Below are 26,892 nucleotides of genomic sequence, written 5' to 3' on the forward strand. Positions count from 1 at the left end.
CATACGGACATTCAAGTTGCAGCAGTACTGTATGAAACTGATGGCAAACTAGGGTAACAAGATGCTCTAGCTCTTCATGAATTGGTTCTGGGTGGACTTTGAAGCAGGGAATGTATCCTGTTTCGAAATCCTTTGGCTTGCCAGTTATTTCCACCATACTAATCACACCATTCCAACTTAATATTTGACGCACAAAGTGAAGGAGGCTTTGACACAATTCATCTTGTGCTGAGGCTTCTTATTTGTGCTAGTGTTCCCACTTCTTGTCACTCAAGTAGTCACTGGCCTGGGCAGAGCCTCATTTCTCCATGAACATGTTAACCACTGAGGTATTTCAGACAGTGGTTGAGTACATTAGAGCATTAGATACTCTTCCTGTGGTGACTAAGTATTGAGAGGAGGAGGAGGAAAGAGAATTAAGAGAGATGAGAGATGGAGGGTAAAAACTAGGTAAGAGGATTCAAGTTAAGGAGAGAAATGGAGAAAACGGGTTAAAAAGTGTAACATAAAACACAAAATGAAATAAGGAAGAAATACTGACTAGATAAGAAAATGAGCAATGAGAGTTCAACAAAGAAATTAAACAAAAGAGAAAAAGAGGAGGAAAATAAGAAAAGGAAAGATGCCAAGGAGAAAAACCAATGGTATTAATAAGAAGTGATGTAATCATGAATGGAGTTAATGCTTCGCTCTCTGGAAAAGGCCTTGGGCCCAACAGATTAATAATGGATTATACAAATATAGGAAAGAGAAGCACCACTCATCATTTGATAGTTACTCTCAATAAATATCAAACGATAATGATTTGATTAGTAAAATAGCCCAGAGTGGCTAAAGGGGCTGCAAGGGATTGTTTCTGCATGGGGAAGTCATCAGCTGAAAAAGGCAGTGTCTGGAGGGATTCTGTTGGGGCAGAGATGACCTGCAGCATGTACCCCTAGCCAGTTCTGAGCTGAGGAGTTGTCTCTTATGGTTTTTCAACCATCATTGGCCTCAGAACCAGGCTCAAAGCCACTTTTCCCCCACTCATCCTCAGCTGTGCTTACCTTCTACTCGGCACAGCTGAGGAACTGGCCCCATGCTTGAAGGCACTGGCCCACGTTTGGAGCCATGTGTAGCCTTTCCACCCTAAGGAGAATTCTGGAAGCCACTGTGCCATAGGGAGGGAACACCTCCTGAGCTCAATGATGCACAGGGGGTCTGTGCATGCTGCACCACCCCTAAGGAAAGAGGGGGCGGTGTTGCCAACTCTCAGGATTTTATGATGAGTTACATGGTATTTCATGTGCTGTTTTTTTTTTTTTAATTCCAACTCCTGGAGTTATGTTATTATGTGAAAAGAAAAGGAGTACTTGTGGCACCTTAGAGACTAACCAATTTATTTGAGCATGAGCTTTCGTGAGCTACAGCTCACTTCATCAGATGCATACCGTGGAAACTGCAGCAGACTTTATATATACACAGAGAATATGAAACAATACCTCCTCCCACCCCACTGTCCTGCTGGTAATAGCTTATCTAAAGTAATCTTCAGGTTAGGCCATTTCCAGCACAAATCCAGGTTTTCTCACCCTCCACCCCCCCACACAAATTCACTCTCCTGCTGGTGATAGCCCATCCAAAGTGACAACTCTTTACACAATGTGCATGATAATGAAGTTAGGCCATTTCCTGCACAAATCCAGGTTCTCTCACTCCCTCACCCCCCTCCAAAAACCCACCCCCATACACACACAAACTCACTCTCCTGCTGGTAATAGCTCATCCAAACTGACCACTCTCCAAGTTTAAACCCAAGTTAAACCAGAACATCTGGGGGGGGGGGAGGAAAAAACAAGAGGAAATAGGCTACCTTGCATAATGACTTAGCCACTCCCAGTCTCTATTTAAGCCTAAATTAATAGTATCCAATTTGCAAATGAATTCCAATTCAGCAGTTTCTCGCTGGAGTCTGGATTTGAAGTTTTTTTGTTTTAAGATAGCGACCTTCATGTCTGTGATTGCGTGACCAGAGAGATTGAAGTGTTCTCCGACTGGTTTATGAATGTTATAATTCTTGACATCATATATAAAGTCTGCTGCAGTTTCCACGGTATGCATCTGATGAAGTGAGCTGTAGCTCACGAAAGCTCATGCTCAAATAAATTGGTTAGTCTCTAAGGTGCCACAAGTACTCCTTTTCTTTTTGCGAATACAGACTAACACGGCTGTTACTCTGAAACCTGTTATTATGTGAGAATTTCAGCTGTCATTAAAAAAATAAAAAGATGATAAACCTCATGGATGTGGAGGAGCACTTGAAAACTTGGCCCAGAGGGTTAAAAAAAAACAGAAGACAAACAGACCCCAGATTTATTATTTTTAAATATTTTATCATTGTTTAGTGCATCTGATGAGTTTAGCAGGCCTTATTCATAATTACTGAATGCTTGGGTTGGCAATACAAGGGGAGTGTTCTCCCTTTTGTGGCTGGCCAGATCCTCTAGCCAGTGTGAGCCAAGGCCCCTCCCCTTTCTGTTCTCTTTCCAGAAGGAACTAAAGGGCAACAGGCTCTGTACTGAGAGCAGGGACTGCAATATATGATTGTTTCCCCCTGTCCCCCTCCCCCCCAAAAAAAAATATTAACAGAAATACCCTGGTTTTATTTTATTGTCAAAAGAACTGGAAAATTAAAATATTATATTTGTGGAAAATGTGTGTGTTGAGAGAAAAGATCTTTCTGCTGAAAAAAATTAGTTGGAAATGTTTCTGTCTACTCTAGTTATTAGTAAAGGAAGATTCATAAGCTCTTTGAGGCAGGGGTGGTCTCTTTATGGATATGGCTACAGTGCCTAGCACAATGGGTCCCTAATACTACTATTTTGGGGAAGGTCTATGGCCTGTGTTATACGTCACACTAGATTATCAAATCGTATCCTTCTGACCTTGGACTCTATGAATTTTCCTGCCCAAATAAGCAGGTTTCCTAAATAGCTGCCCAAATAGCTATGGTTTCCTAAAATCAAATGCAGTCTATAGCACTTTAAATGGTGGGGCAATGTTTAAAGAAACTGTATTTTTTTCCTGAATTTAGAAGTTAACTTAGACTTTTAAAAGACCTTTTACATTTTGTTCATATTTCATCAATTTAACTTTTCATTTATTTTTTATAAAAGTCATAATTACTTAAAATGGTTTACATTTATAGTATGATTTTGACTTTAATGTATATAAACCAATAAACTGCTATTAAAAATAAACCATTCCAATCGTAATGATACTGGTGGCAGCTGAAGAAGAAGGTCTTACTCTTTTTCAAGACTACATTGCTTCTGCCAGAGAGAGATTATAACGAGGAGTCCTTGTGGCACTTTAGAGACAAACACATTTATTTGGGCGTAAGCTTTCATGGGCATGAAGTGGGTTTTAGCCCACAAAAGCTTATACCCAAATAAACGTGTTAGTCTCTAAGGTGCCACAAGGACTTCTTGTTGTCTTTGCTGATACAGATATCATGGCTACCGCTCTGAAACCAGAGAGATTATAGAATATATTCTACTTCTTTAACTGCATTACCACCTCCAGCTTCAAATTACATTTTCATAGTATTTTCCTGCAAATAAAAGGTAAATGGCAACACCATAAGCACACTCACATTATTGCCACATTATTAAAAATAATAATTTTAATGAGCAGAGGATGTTAACATTTACTCTAAGAGTACGATAACTTTATAGCTAATGGAAGAGGAACCATATCACTTATTTTTCTGATTTTTTGTTTCTAAACAAAGCAATGGAATGTACAGCTTTTGGGTTTCCCAGAGGCTCTAGTTGGGTGGGCGGGCTACCTGGCTCCCCAGCTACTTGGGCTGATAAGAAGTTTGAACTTATTTTAAATTTTTCTGATGGAAGAATGCTGAGTAACTGGCCATTGCTAGGGTTCTCTCTCAATTAGCTATGTTTATAGTATTTTTATGTTGAAATTTCCATAAAATGATGACATAATATCATCTTAAGAATTTTCGCCCAGATAAAACCATGCCAGCTTCCTCAAAAGCGGTCTCATGTATCTGGATTTTTTATATTTTTGGGGTGGGCCACAGACATCAATCTCTGTGTTATGGAAAACACCAAATATTTTTAAAATTGCTAATTTAAGGGGGGCTTTTCCAAGTTGATACTCACTAAAGATGACCTAATTCAAAGCTGATTGCATCAAGTTGCATGGCTCCAAGGTAGGCCTCTCACTATGAGGGGGGAGGTACATCAAGGTTGAGTAAGCAACTTTCACAAACAATAAGAATCAAGTGTAAGGCTGAGCTCCCTTGCGAGACATCCCAGCTGTTTAATATTATTTAATTTTAGGGTGTGGAATTGTGGTTGTAAGCATGCTTATGTAGAACACTACCCATAAAGTCTTCATGGGGAAACCACCAGAAGAAAATTTCCCTATGTTAACACAGCCCAAATAATGTCTCATAGAACTTATTTATTAGAGAGTGGGTTCTGCATTCTATGTTTAAAAGTCCTGAGAGATTTGATATTGTCATTTATGATAACTTGTCTGGTAACTTCTGATAGTTGTCAAACTTCTCCTTATCAAGAGTGTTCCGTTAAAGTCTGAATTATAATATCTCTGTCGATGTGAGAGGAAAGTATTAACCACTATACTAGATGGAAGAAGCTTTGTATTTGGCTCTGGGATTGCGATTCAGACATTATCTTAATACTGAAACCAAATTATTATCTATTTAACCAGTGCAAAGTTATATATTTAATTGACTTTGGTAAAATTCCTTACTTGGGATTTACAATGAAATGGACAGCCATCTCCTCAGACTCCTTCTTAGAATTTATGTGAAATTTTTTTTGCATTAATTTGATGATTTGACTAATTTGATTATTTAATTTCAATCCAATATTGAGACTAATTTGTTGATTTCTTGAACTTTCATTAATTTTATTTTTATTAGATTGTTGTAACACTTTACTTTTAGTTTAGTTTAATGAAATAGCAACTTAGCTTTGGTGATATGTTTTCTTGGTTTTATTTTAATTTGTTTAATAGTTTTAGTAACATTTATAAAATCAATACAGTCACATTTCTTTCAGTAAGCAACATGGGTTCAGAAACTTTGAAGGCATAGGGTGGATATTGGCCAGTCAACCTAGAAGCTTGATGAGCTCCCCCTAAATAAGTCTCTTGGTCTCACAGTCTGTACAAAGCCCTGACCAGTAGAATTGTCCAGAAAGAGATAGGAGTATGTTTTCTTCTTCCTTAAAACCATTATTAATATTATTGGACCTTTGGAAGACTTTTGAGACCAAATGGAGTTGAAAAAGCTGACATCCCTGTGCAAAAGGGGGGAATTATCTGTGATATGGTAAAATGGGAATGTTTGTTAAAAATAAACAAAGGCTAGATTCTTTCAGTTGGAATGCTATAAAAGTTCCTCAGAAGGTCCAAGGTTGCCTCAGATAAACTATAGCTATATATCCCTCATGCACTTGTTTGTAATCCTCTGACACAGATTCAGACATCAGGCCTTCCTTCCCTGGAAAGGAAGATTTCTTGACACCCCCTTTTCACCCTTTGGTCTTAGGCATTTGGCCCTGTGACAGAGTGGTCTGGGACTTTGTGGTGCGATATACATTGAGGAGGTGTTTTCCCTTTAAGAAATTTCTATTGTTGATAAAACTCTTTTGTTGCAAGTGGCATGAGTGAGTGAATGAGATACAAATGGAGATGGAGTATGAGAGATCATATTCGATTTTGGTATTTGTACCCCTCTGCTTTATGTCTGTATATGCTGCAAAATTTTGTTGTTCTACTTCCTATTTCATTTTTGTTGGGAATTAAATGAGTCCCAGAGGTTTAGCAAGCGCTGACATTGGGAAATTAGTTGGGGTTGTCATGACAACAGTTAGCCAGGAAAAGCAAGAACTAATTCCCCAGATTTGATTTGAAACACTAGGTGAGGAAACAGAGTCTGGGTCAATGAGGACAGAGGAAGGGCCAAATAAAAACAGGTTTCTTCAGTTTGTAAGGTGTGGATGATTCCAGAAGAGTGGGAGCCTTGTGTGTGCTGGTGGGGCTGAGGCCTGTAAACTGGAACTAGTTAAGAACTAATGCCAGGATAATCAGACAGGGAAGCTGAGGGCAGTATACTGCAATTGTTATGCTGTTAATTTAAAGGCTGAAAGCTGCAGGTATTCTGAATCTGGATGCTGAAACCATTAAACTTCATGTGCTGAGACTGAACCTAGGAAGATTGTGTATGGGGAAAACCAAGTGTGAAACCTGAATTCTTTTTTATTTTTTGGGCATGTTCTTTCCCAGTTTTGGGAAGGATGAAAAGATTATATTATAGAAAGAGAGCACTTGTGACTATTTTATTAAACTTAGACCCATCAATTGAGAAGAGTCCCTGGGACAGGTCTATGCTCCTGTTTCAGAGGGAGGCAAGAAATTGGGCTCAGGGATTGTTCAAAAAATATTTTGAATAAGTAGGGTTTTCCCTCCCCACAAAGAGATTTGGCTTAATGACTCACGTCCCACTCTGGGGCTTGCCTATGGCTCTCTCAAGGAATGGTTTGGGCTCAAAAATGAACTCTCCAGAAGCCTGATCCTTAGGACTGACTTGCCCAAGATGGGAGGTCTCCATGCTCTACCCCTTTCTGACACATGGGGTTTACCTGGGTCTGCATTTCCTCTGAAGGCTTGAGCCTGAAATATTGTGGGAGACCTCTAGGAGACCCTTGACAAGTGGCAGGAGTGGGATGGGGTCTGGGCAAAAATGCCCCTTAACCAGCTACATGGTGGTGGCACTGTGCATGTTGTGTCTAATGCTGCCTTTCCGTGATCCTATATGAGGTGGAGCCATTGCAATCTTCAGTCTGCTGCACTGTCTTTCTGGTAAAAAGAAAAGGAGTCCTTGTGGCACCTTAGAGACTAACCAATTTATTTGAGCATGAGCTTTCGTGAGCTACAGCTCACACGAAAGCTCATGCTCAAATAAATTGGTTAGTCTCTAAGGTGCCACAAGGACTCCTTTTCTTTTTGCGAATACAGACTAACACGGCTGTTACTCTGAAACCTGTCTTTCTGGTGTTGCTATTTTGAAGATGGGGGCATGGAAGTGGGAACTACTTGCCACTGGAGCTGGCTTTTCAAATTCCACCTGCCCCTTTCTCCATCTGCTGGAGGGAACAGAGGTGATTACACCTGGGCTGCTGAAATGCTTCCTGCATGTTGGAATCAGAACTGCATTTTCCTTGCCTGCCTTCTATCTTTCGTGCCTGGACATACTTCAAGCTGACCCCAACCCAGACTGGGCTGTGAGATGGAAACTCCATTCTGTTCATCGAGAACACAGAGCTTCCCAATGAGCTACTCAAAAAGTGGGGTGGGATGAAGCAGGAGACACAGAACTTCCTTTTGGCCTTTGGCTTTTTTGGCCTCGCTTTCCCTCAGAAGACTGTACGGACCTGTCACTGCAGCTCTTCAGAAGAGGAAGCAGTACTGAGGGGAAAAACTCCAGCAAGCAGAATGAAGTAACCATCATAATGGATCTGTGGCCCTTAGCATGATGAAGAATATATTTCTTTTTATGGTGCATGTTTTGCAAGTCACATAATATAACAGGGATCGGTAACCTTTGGCACACGGCCTGCCAGAGTAAGCCCCCGGTGGGCCGGGCCAGTTTGTTTACTTGCCGCATCCGCAGGTTCAGCCAATTGCAGCTCCCAATGGCCTCGGTTCGCCATTCCAGGCCAATGGGGGCTGTGGGAAGCGGCGCCCAGCACATTCCTCAGCCCGTGCTGCTTCCTGCAGCCCCCATTCGCCTGGAGCACAGAACCGCAGCCAGTGGGAGCTGCGATCAGCCGACCCTGCAGACGCAGCAGGTAAACAAACCGGCCAAGCCCGCCAGGGGGCTTACCCTGGCAGGCTGCGTGCCAAAGGTTCCCAATCTCTGTAATATAAGGAGAAAGATACAGAGAGAAGTACAAGCTTCTTAGTATGAATGCAGCTTTTGATTCCAACAGTATCTTCATTTTTAGGATATGTATAAATAATAAAATAAAATACCTCTGCATTCTGGTGGTTCTGACCATTTTTGCTTCTGACATGTCACTGTCTGTGACCCAATGAGGCTCAGCCCTTGTTGACATTGATAGCGCACTCTCTCACCAGGCAAATACCTTTGGTTTCCATACTCTAGAATCTGACCATTAGTAACTGCAGATGGAGGTCCACGTCATATCTGAAAAGATACATGGGCACATTTACAGGCACTGACATTTCCAAGAAATACTTCAGTTTAACCAAATCTTTAATGACATTTCATTAGCTGTGTATCATTTCTGTTCAGATCCTCCAGGCAAGGTATATACTTTATTGTGTTTAGTTTATCAGAACCTTTTTAATTGTAGAAAACCAATTGAAAAACCTTTTTAACTTCAGAGATTAATATAATTAATCTGAAATACCCTCGGTCTATAGACAATAGATCCTGTCAAACGAAACTGATATATCTTTGATGCAATTACAAGTTTTGTTAAGTAGTGATGTAACAGACTTAGACTTCTGTAAAACATTTGACTTGGTACTCCATGACAATTTGATTAAAAAACTAGAACAATACAAAATTAACATGTCATATATTAAATTGATTAAAAACTGGCTAACTGATAGCTCTCAAACTAAAACTGTAACGGGAATCATCATCAAGCAAGTGTGTCTCTACTAGGATCCTGTAGGGATCGGTCCTTGGGCTTATGCTATTTAACATTTTTATCAATGATCAGTTTTATCCGCACTTGAATCAGCTGCAGCCCTAGTCACAAAGAGAATATCAAAGAGAATATTGCTGACAGGAATGGGTTGGGATTTCAAGGGACACCAGAACTTCCCTCCACATCCTTCAAAAAAGATGAACAAGACAGACTTCTGAATTCTTTTGAATTATTGAGGGGCTGAAAACATAAGAAACAGCATATAAGTCTTTTTCCTAACTTCTCCAAATGGAAAAATCTTAAAGTCAGCTTGTTTGGCTGAAAATATTTGCATCACCTTGATTTTATTCATTTCAAATTTAACTTTTCCTACACTTCATTTTTTTAAAGTTTTTTCCTTTCCTGTTTTAAAGGAGACACTAGTTGCAGACTCTGTCACCTACAGATGTCCATATGGACTATGAGAGGAGTGAAGGAGACACTGTGATTTTACCCAAAGATGGCAAAATTAATAATAAGCATGTTAAGGGCAGGGCTGCATGACCCCTCTCTTTGAACTGTCCATTGAACTGGTGAAGTACTGAATGTTGTACCCATTCTAATGGCCAGATCCTGCTTGGCCCTAATACAGGTGCTCACTTGTGGCAAGGGTGCAAGGACCTGTCAAGCTTCCTCCCCCACTCTGAACTCTAGGGTACAGATGTGGGGAACTGCATGAAAACCTCCTAAGCTTACTTTTACCAGCTTAGGTTAAAACTTCCCCAAGGTACAAATTAATTTTATCCTTTGTCCCTGGATCTCCACTGCCACCACCAAACCCTAACTGGGTTTACTGGGAAACGTAGTTTGGACACGTCTTTCCTCCCAAAATCCTCCCAACCCTTGCACCCCACTTCCTGGGAAAGGTTTGGTAAAAATCCTCACCAATTTGCATAGGTGACCACAGACCCAAACCCTTGGATCTGAGAACAATGAAAAAGCATTCAGTTTTCTTACAAGAAGACTTTTAATAGAAGTAAAGAAATCCCCTCTGTAAAATCAGGATGGTAGATACCTTACAGGGTAATTAGATTCAAAACATAGAGAATCCCTCTTGGCAAAACCTTAAGTTACAAAAAAGACACACAGACAGGAATAGTCATTCTATTCAGCACAGTTCTTTTCTCAGCCATTTAAAGAAATCATAATCTAACACATACCTAGCTAGATTACTTACTAAAGTTCTAAGACTCCATTCCAGGTCTATCCCCAGCAGAAGCAGCATATAGACAGACACAGACCCTTTGTTTCTCTCTCCCTCCTCCCAGCTTTTGAAAGTATCTTGTCTCCTCATTGGTCATTTTGGTCAGGTGCCAGCGAGGTTACCTTTAGCTTCTTAACCCTTTACAGGTGAGAGGATTTTTCCTCTGGCCAGGAGGGATTTTAAAGGGGCTTACCCTTCCCTTTATATTTATGACAGGACCCTTCCCTGACTTTTGAATAGCTTACGTAGTGGCCAGAGAGAATTTCAATCCCTATGCTCAGATGCATGTAAGGCCTGCTTTCTCTCTACTAGTGGTACATGGTTCTAAAAGGGGTAGGGCGGCAGGGCCACTGCTCCATCCTTCTACACAATAGGCCATAGAGCTGACAAGCCGTGGACTGGGGAAAATGAGCTGCAACCAAGGAGGGTAGTAGCGACATTCATTCAGACTCTGCTTGCCAGGGATGTTTCAGAAGGGATTCTGCAACCTCCTTGCCTTACTTGACACCCACATACTGGGCAGGTACAATCTGGCATGAATTGTTTTAATAAAAATTCAAACCTCTACCTTCGCAAGTTGGAGGTTGTGACCATTCCCTGTTTATACAGGTGACATCATTTGGTCCATGACTTTCAAAACCTTCATGACACTGATACTGAACTCTTTCAGCAGGCCAATATCTTCTGTATCTTTGGTCTATGATCTCAGCATTGGCAACTGCAGGTTGATCTCCGCATGTTGCACCTGAAAGGGGAGATTTATCAATGTGAAACACTTTTGTGGAGTATCTTATACTTTATGGCCCATAAAAGAAAACTCCAGGCACTCTCATAACAAAGGTAATGAAACAAATCTGTAAATGTGAGATGAGAGCATTTATTCTGTATTCCTTATTCAGGCAAAAAAAAAAGTCACAGGCTGCAGCACTGGACTCTATATTGTGACAAATAAGTAAATTGAAATATGTTAAAACAACCTGCAGAACTTTTTGATAGTTTTAAAAATGCATTTAAGTTCTCTTTTTAGCAGCTGGGAGAAAAAACAATTTGCTTTCCTATTCTGTCCTTTTCCATTTGACAAACAACAAATCCTCTCGCAGCTCCTTCCATATCTGAAGTTATCAGCATTTGTGTATCAGCCTTGCCAGTGAATGAAGCACAGCCATGGAACAGAGTTTGGTGTTAACTTTCTGCTCCCTCTGTTGCCTCTGCAGGAGCAGAGGACAAAACAGTCAAGTATCCTAAAGTATTTATCGAGTCTATCAATATATCTATCTGATGCAACAAAAGGCATGGGTTACTGTGGGTAGCCAATCCCAGTGTATTCTGCACTGCCTTCAGGTGCACCTTGTGGGGAATTGTCCCTGTGTATTGTGTAGCAATCACTGTATATTTAGGGATACCTATAGACTTCTCAGGAAATCGTGGGTACTTGATCCCCAAATTTCTATAATTTCCCTTGTTCCATCCCATAATATACTGCTCTCAAGCTCCATTTTTGAACTGGCTGCTGCAGTCTCCTTAAAGTATCGATCTACTCCAGCTGTATCTCTGACTCAGCTCGATAACTGAAATAACCTTCTCTCTGGTCTTGACAAATGCACTCTTGATCTGGTCATATCCATTCAGAATTCTGCTGCAAAGATCATTTTCCGATCCCATCCCTTTGAACATGTCACCCACCTCTTTTAATCCCTCCACTGGCTCCCCGCTTCGCTATTGCATCAAATATCCCACCATCTGTCATTCACTATCAAACTCTCAATGCTCCTCTCCAATCGGCCCATGATGCCAGCTTCCACTGCCCACGTGTTCCATTTTCAAACTAGCATCTTTATGCTTTTTCCCATGCTGTCCCTCACATATGGGAGACTCTCCCCATAAACATTCACAAAGTAACCTAATTATCCTCCTTCAGATCCCACCTTTAAATTCTCCTTTTCCATGATGCCTACAAAAAAAATTGACAACGTAGGCCATTGGTGTGCTGATACCACTGTCTGTCATGCTAGCCAATAGTGTCTTCTTGTCTCCTTGTACTCCCAATACACTCTGTAACCATCTGTTGACTCTTGTCTTATACTTAGATTGTAAGCACATTGGTATAGGGACTGTCTTTTTGTTCTGCGTCTGCACAGAATCTAAATCAATGGGGCCCTAGTCTATGGCTAAGGATCCTAGGAACTATACTAATTCAAATAAATAATCATCATCATCCCCTGGGTATCTGAGTGCCTATAATATTATAATAGGTTCCTGACAATTAAATCAAACTACACACTGTACCTTGGCATTCAGGTAGGTGGGTCCACTGCCCTCTTTTACATGTTACCTCCTGTGATCCAACAGCAATAAAACCTGGGTGGCACTGATAGCGCACTGTTTCACCAGGTTCATAATTAGTCTTTATGCTACCTTCAGCCTGAGCATGGGGGACATCAGGTGCATCTCTGCATGGCATTTCTGAAAAAATAGTCACACAAATTGAAAGTGAGTGAAACCCGCTCACAATAAAGCCAGTTTAACAATGTGCTCAGATACAAAAAAGCTGTGCCTATGGTCTTCATGGGGCCTGCAGGGCAGAGCGCTAGAAGAGGTCTCATTTTCTCAGAGAAGTAAAAAAGAGGGAGCAATCACTGGGACAGAAGATAAGTTTCACGAGGCAGTTTTTAAAAACCAAACATTTTTTTTTTAAATAAATACCTGGGATCTAGCCCTGTTGCCCAGTCAGACCTTTGAAATTCCTTAGAAGACCTGAAAGCCACGGAACCAATGGTGGAGGGCTGGAAAGGTTTGGCAAGTCTGGGTCTGTCCCAGAAGTGACTCCACAGAACCTGAAGGTAACCATGGGGGCAGACCTTAGAGAGTTGTTAGAGGACCTCCTAACAACACAAACCCCTTTATGACCAGGAGAGGGGCCCAGCAGAACAATCTTCCACTCTAGATTACAGTGTGCTGAGTAACATCTTTGACACTGAGGTGGTCTAACACGAGGACCAACTGTCCAGGGGTGTTGATTTGTTTCTTGGCCAGACTGTACAAATAGGTAGCAAATATCTGCCTCCTGTCCTGACTGCCAGACACTAGCCATTTGGTATGCAGCAGGGGTTATGCCTTCACCATTGCCATGTGGCACCATATTTACACAATGTCATAATCTACAGTTAGGACTGGTCCACCCATCTCTGGGACTTGGCCATAGTCCTACAGTTACTGTGAGATGCCAGTCTGATGGTGAACCCAAGAAACTGCAAAATGGGAAGGCAAAAGATTAAATAGGACAGCTTGTTGATAAAGTGGATACCATTAATGAAGGCTCCTTCGAACCCACAAGGGGAGAGGCAATTCTTGGCTGAGTCCTTGGTGGGGCACAGGATCTGGTCCAAGAGGTGAATTTAGCTAAGCACTCGGTAATAGCGACAATAATGTAATTAAATTTGCAAAAAGAAAAGGAGTACTTGTGGCACCTTAGAGACTAACCAATTTATTTGAGCATAAGCTTTCATGAGCTACAGCTCACTTCATCGGATGCATATTGTGGAAACTGCAGAAAACATTATATACACACAGAGACCATGAAACAATACCTCCTCCCACCCCACTCTCCTGCTGGTAATAGCCCATCCAAAGTGACCACTCTCCTTACAATGTGTATGAAAACCAAGGTGGGCCATTTCCAGCACAAATCCAGGTTTTCTCACCCCGCCCCCCCCCCCCAAAAACACACACACACAAACTCACTCTCCTGCTGGTAATAGCTCATCCAAAGTGACCACTCTCCCTACAATGTGCATGATAATCAAGGTGGGCCATTTCCAGCACAAATCCAGGCTTTCTCACCCCCCTCCCACACACACAAACTCACTCTCCTGCTGGTAATAGCTCATCCAAACTGACCAGTCTCCTTACAATGTGTATGATAATCAAGGTGGGCCATTTCCAGCATTGTAAGGAGAGTGGTCAGTTTGGATGAGCTATTACCAGCGGGAGAGTGAGTTTGTGTGTGTATGGGGGTGGGGGGGTGAGAAAACCTTGATTTGTGCTGGAAATGGCCCAACTTGATTATCATACACATTGTAAGGAGAGTGATCACTTTAGATAAGCTATTACCAACAGGAGAGTGGGGTGGGAGGAGGTATTGTTTCATGGTCTCTGTGTGTATATAATGTCTTCTGCAGTTTCTACAGTATGCATCCGATGAAGTGAGCTGTAGCTCACGAAAGCTTATGCTCAAATAAATTGGTTAGTCTCTAAGGTGCCACAAGTACTCCTTTTCTTTTTGCGAATACAGACTAACACGGCTGTTACTCTGAAACCTGTAATTAAATTTAACATTCTTGTAGGGGGGGGGGAAATACCAAAGACACCCACCATACTAGCATTTAACTTCAAAAAGGGGAACTACATAAAAATGAGGAAGTTAGTTAGGCAGAAATTAAAAGTAACAGTGAAAAGAGTGAAAAGCCTGCAAACCACATGGAAACTCCTTTAAAACACCATAATAAAGGCTCATACTAAAGGTATACACCCAAATTTAAAAAAAAAAGCAGTAAGAAGATAAAAAAAAGTGTCACCAAGGCTAAACAGAGTAAAAGAGGCAACTGGAGGCAAAAAGTTATACTTTAAAACTGAAAGTCAAATCCTATTGAGGAAAATAGAAAGGAGCATAAATTAAGGAATATTACATTGCCGAACTACTAACTGTGGTATGTAACCTATCACTTAAATCAGCCTCTGTACCAGATGACTGGAAGATAGCTAATGAAACACTGTTGTTTTTTTTAAAGGCTCTAGAGTGAATCCTGTTAATTACAGGCTGGTAAGCCTAACTTCTGGACCAGACAAATTGGTTGAAACCATAGTCAAGAACTGAATTGTCAGACACATAGATAAACATATGTAGGGGAAGACTGAACACAGATTTTGTAAAGGGAAATCATTCCTTACCAATGTATTAGATTTCTTTGAGGGTATCAACAAGCATGTGGACAGGGTGATTCAGTGAATATAGTGTACTTGGACTCTCAGAAAGCCTTTTGACAAGGTCCCACACCAAAGGCTCTCAAGCAAAGTAAACAGTCATGGGATAAAAGGAAAGGTCCTTTCCTGGATCAGTAACTGGTTAAAACATAGGAAATAAAGGGTAGGAATAAATAGTCAGATTTCACTATATAAAGAGGAAAAAAGCAGGGTCTCTCAAGGACATGTGCTGTTCAACCTATTCATAAATGATCTGGAAAATGGGGTAAACAGTGAGGTGGCAAAGTTTGTAGACGATACTAAATGACTTAAGGTAGTTAAGTCCAAAGCTGGCAGCAAAGAGTTACAAAGGGACCTCACAAAACTGGGTGACTGAGCAACAAAATGACAGATGAAATTCAAAGTTGAGAAGTGCATAGTAAAGCACATTGGAAAACATAATCCCAACTATTCATAGAAAATGATGGGTTCTAAATTAGCTGTTACTACTCAAGAAAGAGGTCTTGGAGTCACCATAGATAGTTCTCTGAAAACATCTGCTCAGTGTGCAGTGGCAGTCAAAAAAGCTAACTGAATTATTGGAACCACTAGGAAAGGGATAGATAATAAAATAGAAAATATCATAATGCCACTATATAAACTCATGATACCCCCACATCTTGAATACTGCATGCAGTTCTGGTTGCCCCATCTCCATATATTAGAATTGGAAAAGGTACAGAGAAGGGCAACAAAAATGATTAGGGATATGGAACAGCTTCCACATGAGGAAAGATTAAAAAGACTGGGACTGTTCATCTTGGAAAAGAATGACTGAGGGGGGAATATAATAGAGGCCTATAAAATCACAAATGGGGTAGAGAAAGTGAATAGGTAAGTTTTATTTACCCCTTCCCTAACACAAAAACCAGGGGTCACCCAATTACATTAATAGGCAGTAAGCTTAAAATAAACATAAGGAAGTACTTCTTCACACAATGCACAGTCAACCCACGGAACTCGTTGCTGGAGGTTATTGTGAAAGTAAAACAGGGTTTATAAGAGAATTAGAGGGTAGGTCCATCAATGGCTATTACCCAAGATGGTCAGGGATGCAACCCCATTGGGGTTGGAACAATTTTTATAGTTGGGTGCCAAAAGCCATTGAACAAAACTGTAAACCCTGTGCATGATGGAAACCACTTAAAGACAGGGGGTGCTGCTGCAACCTCAGCATCCCTAGTTCAAGTTACCCCATGCTCTGGTTATCCCTACACCTCTGACTGCCAGAAGCTGGCACAGGACAACAGGAGATGGATCATTTGGTAATTGCCCTGTTCTGTTCATTCCCTTTGAACCATCTGGCACTGTCCACTGACAGAAGACAGGATATGGGGATAGATGGACCATTAGTTTGATGCAATATGGCCATGTTTATCGGCCCACATACCTGTTCCAAGCATCAAAAAACAGGTATGTCCTTCCTGGGCCCAGTCTGATATTATGGACAGTTTGTGCTAATTTTTGCCTCACTGGCAGCACTTCTCATAGACCTTATTGAAAAGTGAGCCTCAAGACAGATTGGAGTCACCTCAGTGAGACCAGGTGTCTCAGGAGATGAAGAGAATTCTCTGCAGTAAATGCTTTCTGCACAGCCCCGACTTCACACGGGAGTTTATTTTACAGACCAATGCCTCAAAGTGAGCACTGGGTGTGGTCCTTTCCCAACTGTTCCAAGGTCACTAATACACCATCGTCTACATAGAATCATAGAATCATAGAAGATTAGGGTTGGAAGAGACCTCAGGAGGTCATCTAGTCCAATCCCCTGCTCAAAGCAGGACCGATCCCCAACTAAATGATCCCAGCCAGGCCATGGTCAAGCCAGGCCTTAAAAACCTCTAAGGATGGAGATTCCACCATCTCCCCCCTAAGTAACCCATTCCAGTGCTTCGCTACCCTCCTAGTGAAATAGTTTTTTCCTAATATCCAACCTAGCCCTCCCCCACTGCAATTGGAGACCATTACTCCTTGTTCCGTCACCTGCCACCACTGAGAATAGCCTAGCTCCATCCTCTTTGGAACCCCCTTCCAGGTAGTTGAAGGTTGCTATCAAATCCCCCCTCACTCTTCTCTTCTGCAGACTAAACAATCCCAGTTCCCTCACATGAATAGGAAGTCCCTAGACAAAGAGATGTGGTACTCTGCCCTCAGAAAGATTCTTGCCCATCCACTGGGCCATGAGGGTGCTAGTACACTACCTGTTTGATACGCTGTTTATCTTGATCACTGATCCTATAGCTCTGCACTAGCTCCATATGATGAAATGCCCATGTCAGTTCTGAACAGTAGAACACTGTCCAGGAAAGGAACATTATAACACTGATTTCTGTTCAATGACTGAGGAAGATGTATGCACAATTATTGAGTGCACCAATGGATCTAGTCAGAGCGGGGAGATATGTGATGGGGTGTACTACCCCTTTACGGGACAGTCTGGTGCTTACAACCAAGACAACCTGGGTGTAAACATGGGCTGCTACAGATTGCAGGCCTATTAGTCTTTAGGTCACTAGCCTGACTAGGGTCCTAGAGACTTTGCATATCTGACTATAAGTTTTGTTGCTCTGACTCAAGGCTCAGAGATCTCAAGGGCCGTAAGAATGGGTTAAGCGGTTCCTCCCCAAGCTGACACCTAAGGGAAAGGGAGAATAAGCCAGCCTGCCTCCTAGAACAATAAGGAAGCACTAGGAATTCTGCCAGAAGGGGTCAGTTTGGAGGGTTGTTTTTTTAAAGGGGACACACATTTTTGTTAGTTTGGTTTTGGCCTCCACCTCCAGGATCCTATACACACACACACTCCACCTGACTGATAGGGGGCTGGGGGAGGGATTGGGCTTCCTACAGTACAATACCTCCCTGGGCCAGTTTTCCTCCACATCATCCCCAACACAGGCTAGTCACTAAATGCCATAATTTGGCTCAGGTAACGTTGCCTGTTATTAAGGTTGCTGGACACACTCCATTATAAGACCCTGTTTTCAGGTGCTTACGACTTTGTCAAACATTAATTGTTGCAGATAAAATTTTCTATGCTGGTATGAATTGTTTTTGAAAATATCTGCTAACATGGTTCAGCCATTTATAAGAATGAGATGAGGAAAAAAAATGTTTTGCTAATGTTAAAGTAATCTTACGGCTGTTTTGTTAAGAAACTAAGGCAATTGGATGCTTTGGGGAAAAGACTTGAAACTTGACTGGAATGTCCACCTGGTATCAAGAATGTATCTTTTACTTCTTGTCCAGAATATTCACTAAAATTTGGCAAGTTATAAGTTTACGTAAATCTCTGAAATTTCAAAGGCCCTGATCTGTTACAGTTTGAGAGCTAAATTCTTTGAAGATCCTGTCCACAATGAGCATTTTCTAGGGTTGCAGGGTCTGAGCAGGACTTCACTGCTATTGTTTTTCCTAGCTTCTAGGGGCCATAATGGTTCTGGACATCAAAACTGAGACCACTGAAATTGTCTCTCCTGCACGCTCATTCCCCCCAGTGATGGTGCCCAGTCAACCTGGAGAAGGAGAAGCAAATAGAATGACTGAAATGCAGTGGGGTGAAGAGCATTGATGAGCAGAGCCAACCTGTAAGGATGGAGATAAGAAGAATCAGGAGAGGCTCTGGGGTGGGGATAAGGAGTAATAAATATGGGTTGCAGGAAGAGCATTGATATTAATAATAATTTGTATTACGCCCACAAATATATTTGGCTGTTCACAGAAGACAAAGAAATACTTGGTACCTGTCCCAGGAAATTTACAATCGAAATATTAGACATGACACAACAAGGGGAGGGGCGTGACAAACAGCAGAGAGGGTCTGGATGAGGAAGGCTGAGGGTCACAACAACATGATCTTACAGTTACTCAGGTCAAGAATAAACATTCTCATGATAAGTCATCTGCTAGAATTGGTAATATAACACTAGCTTATAGAAATCAAAGAATTTATTGGGACAATGCAAGTAGTAACTCCAGCACAAACAGGCAGAGCTAAAACTCCTTACTAATGCCCTGATCAGACATAACAACATATTAGAGACAAAAACAAAAAAGCAACAACTTTGCACTAAAATAAAGATACAGCACCACCTATAGGTGGGAGTTCTATCTATACTAACCACTACACTATTTTTGTATTTCTCTTAAGCAGAACATGATCATGTTTCTGAAGTATTTTAGCCAGGAGCCTGAAAGAACAAAAATGCTGCTTACTGTTCAAGATACATCTTGGAGTGTTATTCTTTGTGCATCCGGTTATTCTTTGTGCATGTAACTTTTGCTTGCTGATTTTCGGGGACATATTCATGATCACACACACACGAAATTTCATCACCTTCTTTGTAGTATTTCTGCCATAGAATTAGGAATCTACCATTTGACAACCAAATGGGAGAACACTTTTCTAAAGGAAAAAGGTTTAGTATGGTTAGTAGTTGGACAGCAAGTATTTAAACTGGGGTGGGGGGGAATGAGATCCTTTGGCTTTCCACTTTCTGTCAAGCCTACCATTCTGTGCACCAGGTATTCTATGCTTCAGATCCCTCATTAAAATTCACCTCTTTCACTGTCACATCCTATGTCATTCTGACCACCAATGTCTCTAAACCTACTGATCTTGTACTGGAACAGCTATGCTGTGCATTATGTTGACCTGAATTTGACTGTAAACTCTTTGGGGAATGGATCTTGTCCTTGTTTGTGCTTTGTGAAGATCCATACATGCCCACAGCTCTATTTAATTAACAACACTGCACCAGGTTGTGGTGACCCCCACTTCTCTCTTCTAACTTTTCATGGGAAGTAGCTATTCCTATCCGCAATTTTATAACTAATCTAATGGAGATTTTCCTTTAGTTTTTCAAAGGGTAGAATAAAAGTTTTCAAACATCAAGACTTCAAAAATGAGCACTTTACACATTGGGGGCTGGAGGAGTAAAATCTCATGATATTTCTGCCACTTCTAACATAAAAATAGAATAATCTGTACTTTCAAAACCCATACAGGGCCAATTAGTGTACATTCCCCTCGCCTACTATAAGTGATCAGAATTTCAATTTTGAAATTAGTTAGAATTGTCTGTGATGAGTAGTGGGGAAAACAGGGCTGGAGACTCTATGAGGGGCCAGGGAGCAGGGCTGGACAGACAGTCAGACATTTATACATGCTCCATGGAAAAAAAATATTCATAGCAGATGGAGAAAACTTGGGTTTAGGTAACAGATTTCTCCAACTGGAACGCAAAGTTTTCCACTTAGAGTGGATCTGGCTTTGTAAAAAGCTTTGTGCACAAGCCTGGGAAATCTTAGATATTGGCTAAAGACTTTATGGAACAGCTGTGGTGCTTTTAGGTCTCTCAGACTACCCTGGTCTGCGCCCAACCTCTGAATTACTTTCCAGCCCAGAGCCAATTTTCCAGGTACTAAGTGTGTTCCCAACACATACCAGTTCCCAGAATATGCTGAGGAATAGATCTGGACAGCGAACCATTTTCCTATTTCACATTAAGACAAAACCTGAGACCTTTTGAAAATTTTCATAAAAAATATGAGAGAGAGAGAGATGCTCATCCCAGAAGAGCCAAGTGGTAGGGCACTTACATAGTAAGTGAGAGACCAAGGTCAAGTCCCTGCTTTGCCATTCTCCCACATCCCAGCTAAGTGATCTAATCGCTGCCCTCATCACTAATTATAAGCCACTGGTAAAACTACTGGGTTCAAAGGCGATGCACGGCTGGGATGGCCACACCTCATAACCAAAGAGCAAATTAGCCCTTACTATTTCAGGAAACTGGAGTTATCCATGGAGAATGGTTGTTTTCTATGGGGGTTATGAGTAGTAATAGCAAAATGTGAACAGCAAAAGATGCCAGTGGAATTACATGAGCAGCACCAAAAAGTAGTAAAAATGAAAGGAGTGGACAGAAGTTATTTTAGGTGGCTGGCTTTAGTTCAAGATATAGAAATGGAAAGTAGCCAGCATGACTCCTGCAACAGCCACTGAAACATATCAGAAACGATACTATGTCACCCATGAAAGGGGGCTATGAAGCCTGTCAATGGCTGCACATTGACTTTGCAGAAAAATAAGCAAATTTATTTAGTTGTGGTTGTTGCTTATTCTCGGTGGCCAGAGTTGGTGTACATGACAACAATCTCTTCTGTTTGCCATCTACAGGTTACCTACAGAGCTCTTTTCAGATAATGGTCCATAATTTATTTCTGAGGATTTTCACACATTTCTATGGAAAAATGTGTGGAAGCATATTTGGTTGGCTACCTATCACCCAGCATCAAATGGATTGGCTGAGTGTTTTGTGCAGATATTGAAACAAGCATTAGACCAAAATAATGGGGGACATAGTGCATTGCAAATTTCATGTTCTCATATAGGTCTAGCTCAGTCTGTCAGCTGAGTTTTTTAAGACTTTAGTTAGGTACTACATTTGATTTACTTTGACCAGACTTACTGAGAATACTCGATGAAATACAGCAAACAGTCAAAAACCCACAATGTAAACCTGCCAGGTTTGTCTGCATAGGACAGGCAGTGTTGGTAGAAAATCACAGGAGACGAATGAAGTGGGAAAAAGGTGTGGTAAAGCAGATATTGGGACCACTGACATGTTTGGTAGAGGTAAAAGAGGAGACAATGAAGAGGCACACTGATCGACTGTTACTAGATACAAGCTCAGCATGGTTATAGGATGTGGCCTCTCAAGTTAGTAAAGAAGGTTGTACATTTTGTTGGCCAGAGGAAATGGTGCTGCTAGAAGGTAATGGCTGAAAGAGAAGGGGAATGAGCACGCTCTTGCTGAGCATGATCCATAAGGAACAGGACAAAGGTCAGGTGTCACTCACTCTTCCTGGCAGTTACCACCGGCCTCAGTGAAATCACAGACTTCCCACATGGTTACATTTATGAAATTTTTTACTGTGTTTGTTTTAATTGAGGAATTCACAGCGGAGGAGTGTGCTGTTCTGAAAACTGTATTAAAGTATATAAGTATGTTAAAGTATACAAGCACCTTCAGCATAAAACTATGACAGTAAGATCCATGTGGATCCATGTTGATCAGTGTTTTCCTGAACCTGCTTGCAGGCTGGAGGGCTCCGTAGGGAAGCATGCAATCTGGATCTAGTAGCAGTTAGGGTGTAAAGAGGCAGCTTGCAGTAAAATGGGGTGAATTGTGCCTCCCTGCCTTGTGGACCAGCCTGCTTTCTCTCTGTGTTTTTGGTTTTGTGTCTTAAAATTTTGGACGCTAAGAAATAAAGTCATGTTATTATGCAACTTTCCCAAAAGGATATTTTGTGTGTTTATCTAACTTCTCTGTTGGTATGCCATGACTAACAAGGGGGAAGTCCTACTAAAGATTTTTTCATGTCCCTGGATTACGAGTCTTGACTGGGAGATGTAAGAGCCAGACTACAAAAGCATTGTTATACAGTCTCTCCACTCCTCCCATCCTGGTTCCTTCAAATGCTGATGATACTCTACAGATTTATTAGTGTTTCATGCTACAATAGTATTTTTAAGAAAAAATCAAATTTACATTTACTTACTAAGACATTTTGGCATTAGGTCCCAGCCATCTGCAGTACATCTGATTAGATTCGAGGTGCTCTCACTCTTAGATACATAACCATCAAGACATCTGTAGAAAATTGTCACCCCTAAACGTACTGGAAAGTCTTTTTTGCTGTGGTTTTTGTAATAGCCAGTTAATCTGCCATTTTCTAAATGTGGGTAGTCACAGAGTTTCACTTTAAAAGAAAGTTTTGAACATATATATATTACAGAGTACATGAAAGAAAAATTAACTTGTTTTATTCACTCATCAGTTCTCTCCTCAGTTTTAGTACTTTGCTATTTGAATGTTACATTAACTGGAGTCATGAGTTCAGGACATATACAATCTGATGATCTGGATTATTTTACTTCTCACCTCCATAAGCTTTGCCTACCAAGCAGCATGAGACAGCTTTAGAAATTACTGCATAACAGCTTGTTATTCAAAGACTCCAGGAAGGATTACCCTGTTCTGTGGAAACTAATTGGAAGAGGTGGGATGAGGGGAGAGCTCCGCAAGATTCCACTCACAATTCACTCAGATTGTTCAATTGGTGCATGCGTTACCGCTTTCACCTGGTGAACAGGGGATCCTGCCCCCAGAACACACATATTGTGAGGGATCTCCTCATGGTACACGACCATCCACAAGTGGGCAAGACGGTACCTTGGAGGTGAGTGATTTCCCGCCACACAGAACAAACTCAGTGTTTACCACAAAATCTGTAGTCTCATTATCAGAGGGTTAATTTATAATGACACTGTTGGGCTTCAAAATTTCTTACACCTCCTCCTGTTTTAGACAGCTTTCATTTATTGTTAAATATCAAGGGCCAAATTCCTCAATTTTTACTTAGTCCCTACTCAACAAAACTCTCATTGCAGCCACAGAGATTTTATCTGAGGAAAGATTAGATAAACATTTGAGAAAAAACTTTGTGATTTAGCACAGGAAGAACCACCTGGAAAAAAACTGTAACAGTTCAGAATAAATGAAGGTACCAAATCTGAGGGCACAAAACTAGGGCTGTGGTGTATATGAGTGACTCAGCGTCCAAATATGTCCCATAGGGTTTCTTACCATTCATACTGTACTGGTATTGTGCCTGGTATGCTACCATTTTGACAGGTAAAATGCAGAGGTACAAATCTTCCCTCTAGTAGGGTTAATCCTAACACATTTGCCAAGTCAGTCATAGTGTATATGTTCATTGCACAGTTATTTACAACTATCTGATAGCACACCATGTTCTTTTCACAGGGACGTTTTCCAAGACATTCAAAGTAACCTTTGCAAAAGGGAAAAGTCCTGCAAGTATGAATCTTTCATTTCTGTTTACTGCAGAAGTGAGGCCTGTAGCTTATTTTAATTTAAATATTTTTACACTGTCAATGATACACATTATATAATCATCGGGATTTTGATAGCTGTTTTAATATGTTTAAAAACTTACAGATACATCTTGGAATAGTAACCAGCCATTCTTTGTACATTCTGCTGTCTTTTCCATGTTGTCCGTTTCAAAGTGAAATCTACGATTACAATCTACTCTGATTACATCCTCTTCTCTGAACACTCTCTTTTGGGGCTGGAAGGTTCCATTAGTCACTAATGGGGGATCATATGTAATTTCTATACAGAAATAGACAAACAAGTTGAAATGCAAACAGGACTTTAGGCTATAAATCCCCTTCAGTTAAGATTCTTTAGATCCATCTTTTTTATGACCTCTCAACATTGCAGTATACGAGCACTTTCTGCATCAAACTGTGAACGTGAGATCCCTGAGCACTTAATGAAGTCTGTAGCTCTTCTCCTGTGTCTGCTGCTGGGAGGATCTGCTTAGGCTAATTTTATTTTATTTTATTGTGTGGGGAGCAGGTAGTTACTGTTATAAGTATCATTCTGATTAGGGTGGGAAAGCTTTTTCAAAAAGGCAAGTCTTGCAGTGAGACCTAAAACTGGACAGACATAATTTTTGTTATGTCACATGGAAGTTCATCCTATAGCTGGAGCTGGATCTCCTTCACCAAAAATACCTTATATCTGGCTCACACACACACACACACACACTTTCTCCTAGGCTTGGTGATTGGCATTGTCCCAAAGAAGTGCAAGTCTTGGCACATCATAAATGGAGATGTGATTTCCAATGTAGGTGGATCCTGATCTACTAATGGCTTTGTGTTCATGATCAGAAGAACCCCTCCACAATATGTGGCTTCTGGGGGAAGAACCCCCCCAACCGCTCATTCCAGGTGGAAGCTCTACTCCTTGCCCTAATTAGATTGGCTGCATAAATTATGGGTGGCCTTGGCAGGATTAACCCTGAGGTGAGAAATGCAGAACATAATCCTTAGTGCTCAGATGAGACAGGGGTCCTACAAACAAGACTTCTTCACTACACAACCCTGATTCATTCTCAGAGCCACTAGATTTTAATACTTAGGTTTCAAATAGACCCTCCTTTCTCTGCACCACATTCAAATAGCCCTTCAATACTCAGGAACCCCCGAGTCTCCTGGAAAGTCATCCCTCCAAGACATATTTTGCTGTATGACATCATGGTAATGGACAAGTCAGGTCTGGTGTCAGAAATTAAAGCACCCACTCATTCTATAGGGCCCATTGACTTATGAGGAGAGGCTGGGGGAACTGGGATTGTTTAGTCTGCAGAAGAGAAGAATGAGGGGGGATTTGATAGCTGCTTTCAACTACCTGAGAGGTGGTTCCAAAGAGGATGGTTCTAGACTGTTCTCAGTGGTAGAAGATGACAGGACAAGGAGTAATGGTCTCAAGTTGCAGTGTGGGAGGTTTAGGTTGGATATTAGGAAAAACTTTTTCACTAGGAGGGTGGTGAAACACTGGCATGCGTTACCTAGGGAGGTGGTGGAATCTCCTTCCTTAGAAGTTTTTAAGGTCAGGCTTGACAAAGCCCTGGCTGGGATGATTTAATTGGGGATTGGTCCTGCTTTGAGCAGGGGGTTGGACTAGATGACCTCCTGAGGTCCCTTCCAACTCTGATATTCTATGATTCTATGATCAATAAGTATATGAAAAGCACCTATCCCCATGGTACCTATAAATCAGGCCCACATGCCAGAGCATTTTCTTCAATCCATATAACAGTGACCCTGGCAACAATTCAGAACAATTGCTAAACAAACCAGAATACAATGACTACAATTACAATTCATGTAGTGTGGCATAAATAAGAGACATCTGAGTACATGAGTGAATTTCACCTGCTGTCTTGATTACAGGAGTGCTACTTATAGAAATACTGGGACTGCTCACCTGTGTCTGCACTTTGAACTCTGCAGTATTTTGGGAAATGCACTCAGCCCTGCTGTATCAGGCAGTAGATTATGTACATGGATAGTCTCCAGAACTTCGTAAAAATGAGAGTGAATATCTTACCGTCCTCCTTCAAAGATTTTCATTCACTCTCTTGTTAATGACTTTGTCCTGTTTACTGTATATTCAACTGTTTCACCTTTGCAAAGTGGGGCTGGGGATGTCAACGCTATCAAATAATGTGAAGTTGTATAAATGACAGTTTGCTGTAACAGCACTTGACTATGTACAGTATTGAGCATATTTAATATCACCCCACACCAGGGAAGAGTTAAGCTAAAGTGTTGTTGAATAGTTAGATTCATTTTGCATCTTACCTTGGCCCTGAGCGCAGAAAGCCCAGAGAAGCTGAATGATGAAACAACTCAGCAAAGTCATTCTGGTGGTTGACCAAGTAGACCCAGCACTTGTAATGGCTGACGTTGAGTTCTGCTCCTCTCTGGATTCTGGCCTCAGCAACTGCTTTTAAAGATTGATCTTGCTTTCTAACCCCTCCCTGTAGTTCTGACTATCACCTCTCTTTCAACATCAAGGTACTAGAGATAACATATGTAAACTCCACCGGGAATACAGTTCAAGGGGTTTTTTTTCAATATCCTCTTTCATTACATGACATTTCTCCCCACACAGCGTGATCTGGGATATACTTGTACAAAGTACTAAGACTTCTACCACTGGGAGTTCAAACAAATTCCTCATGTGTAAATATCAGATAAATTGAGGTTGCTTAAGCTACATTTTTGGTCTGCAGAAACTTTCACTGTGCATTCCCCAGGTTGGTTTTCATCTCTATTACTACATTCTTTTTTTTTTTCTGCTTTCTATTAATTGTTCAACACAAATTTTCATACTACATTCTGCTAACCTAAGAGTTCATGTAGAGTTTCTGTGGATCTGAAGGGGCCTATAGTTTTGAAATGCTGGAAAGGGAGTTCAGGATTTATTCATATGTTTAAAGAGGGGTTCCTAGCTACGCGAAGTTTGAGAA

At 41.2% G+C, this 26,892-nt stretch overlaps 1 protein-coding gene across 1 annotated transcript in view; it reads right to left on the reverse strand.

The window, feature by feature from the left end:
• The window catches only part of LOC144269567 (complement factor H-related protein 1-like), a 118,139-nt gene that overhangs the window by 59,869 nt on the left and 31,378 nt on the right, over positions 1-26,892 (reverse strand). The window contains exons 4-5 of the mRNA XM_077825350.1: positions 12,247-12,423; positions 10,529-10,705 (exon numbers count right to left, since the gene is read on the reverse strand). Of these exons, the coding sequence (XP_077681476.1) occupies positions 10,529-10,705; positions 12,247-12,423 (354 nt within the window). The remainder of the gene's footprint in view (positions 1-10,528; positions 10,706-12,246; positions 12,424-26,892) is intronic.

Source organism: Eretmochelys imbricata, chromosome 8 (assembly GCF_965152235.1).
Source record: "Eretmochelys imbricata isolate rEreImb1 chromosome 8, rEreImb1.hap1, whole genome shotgun sequence".
In the NCBI taxonomy this organism is placed as follows: Eukaryota; Metazoa; Chordata; order Testudines; family Cheloniidae; genus Eretmochelys; species Eretmochelys imbricata.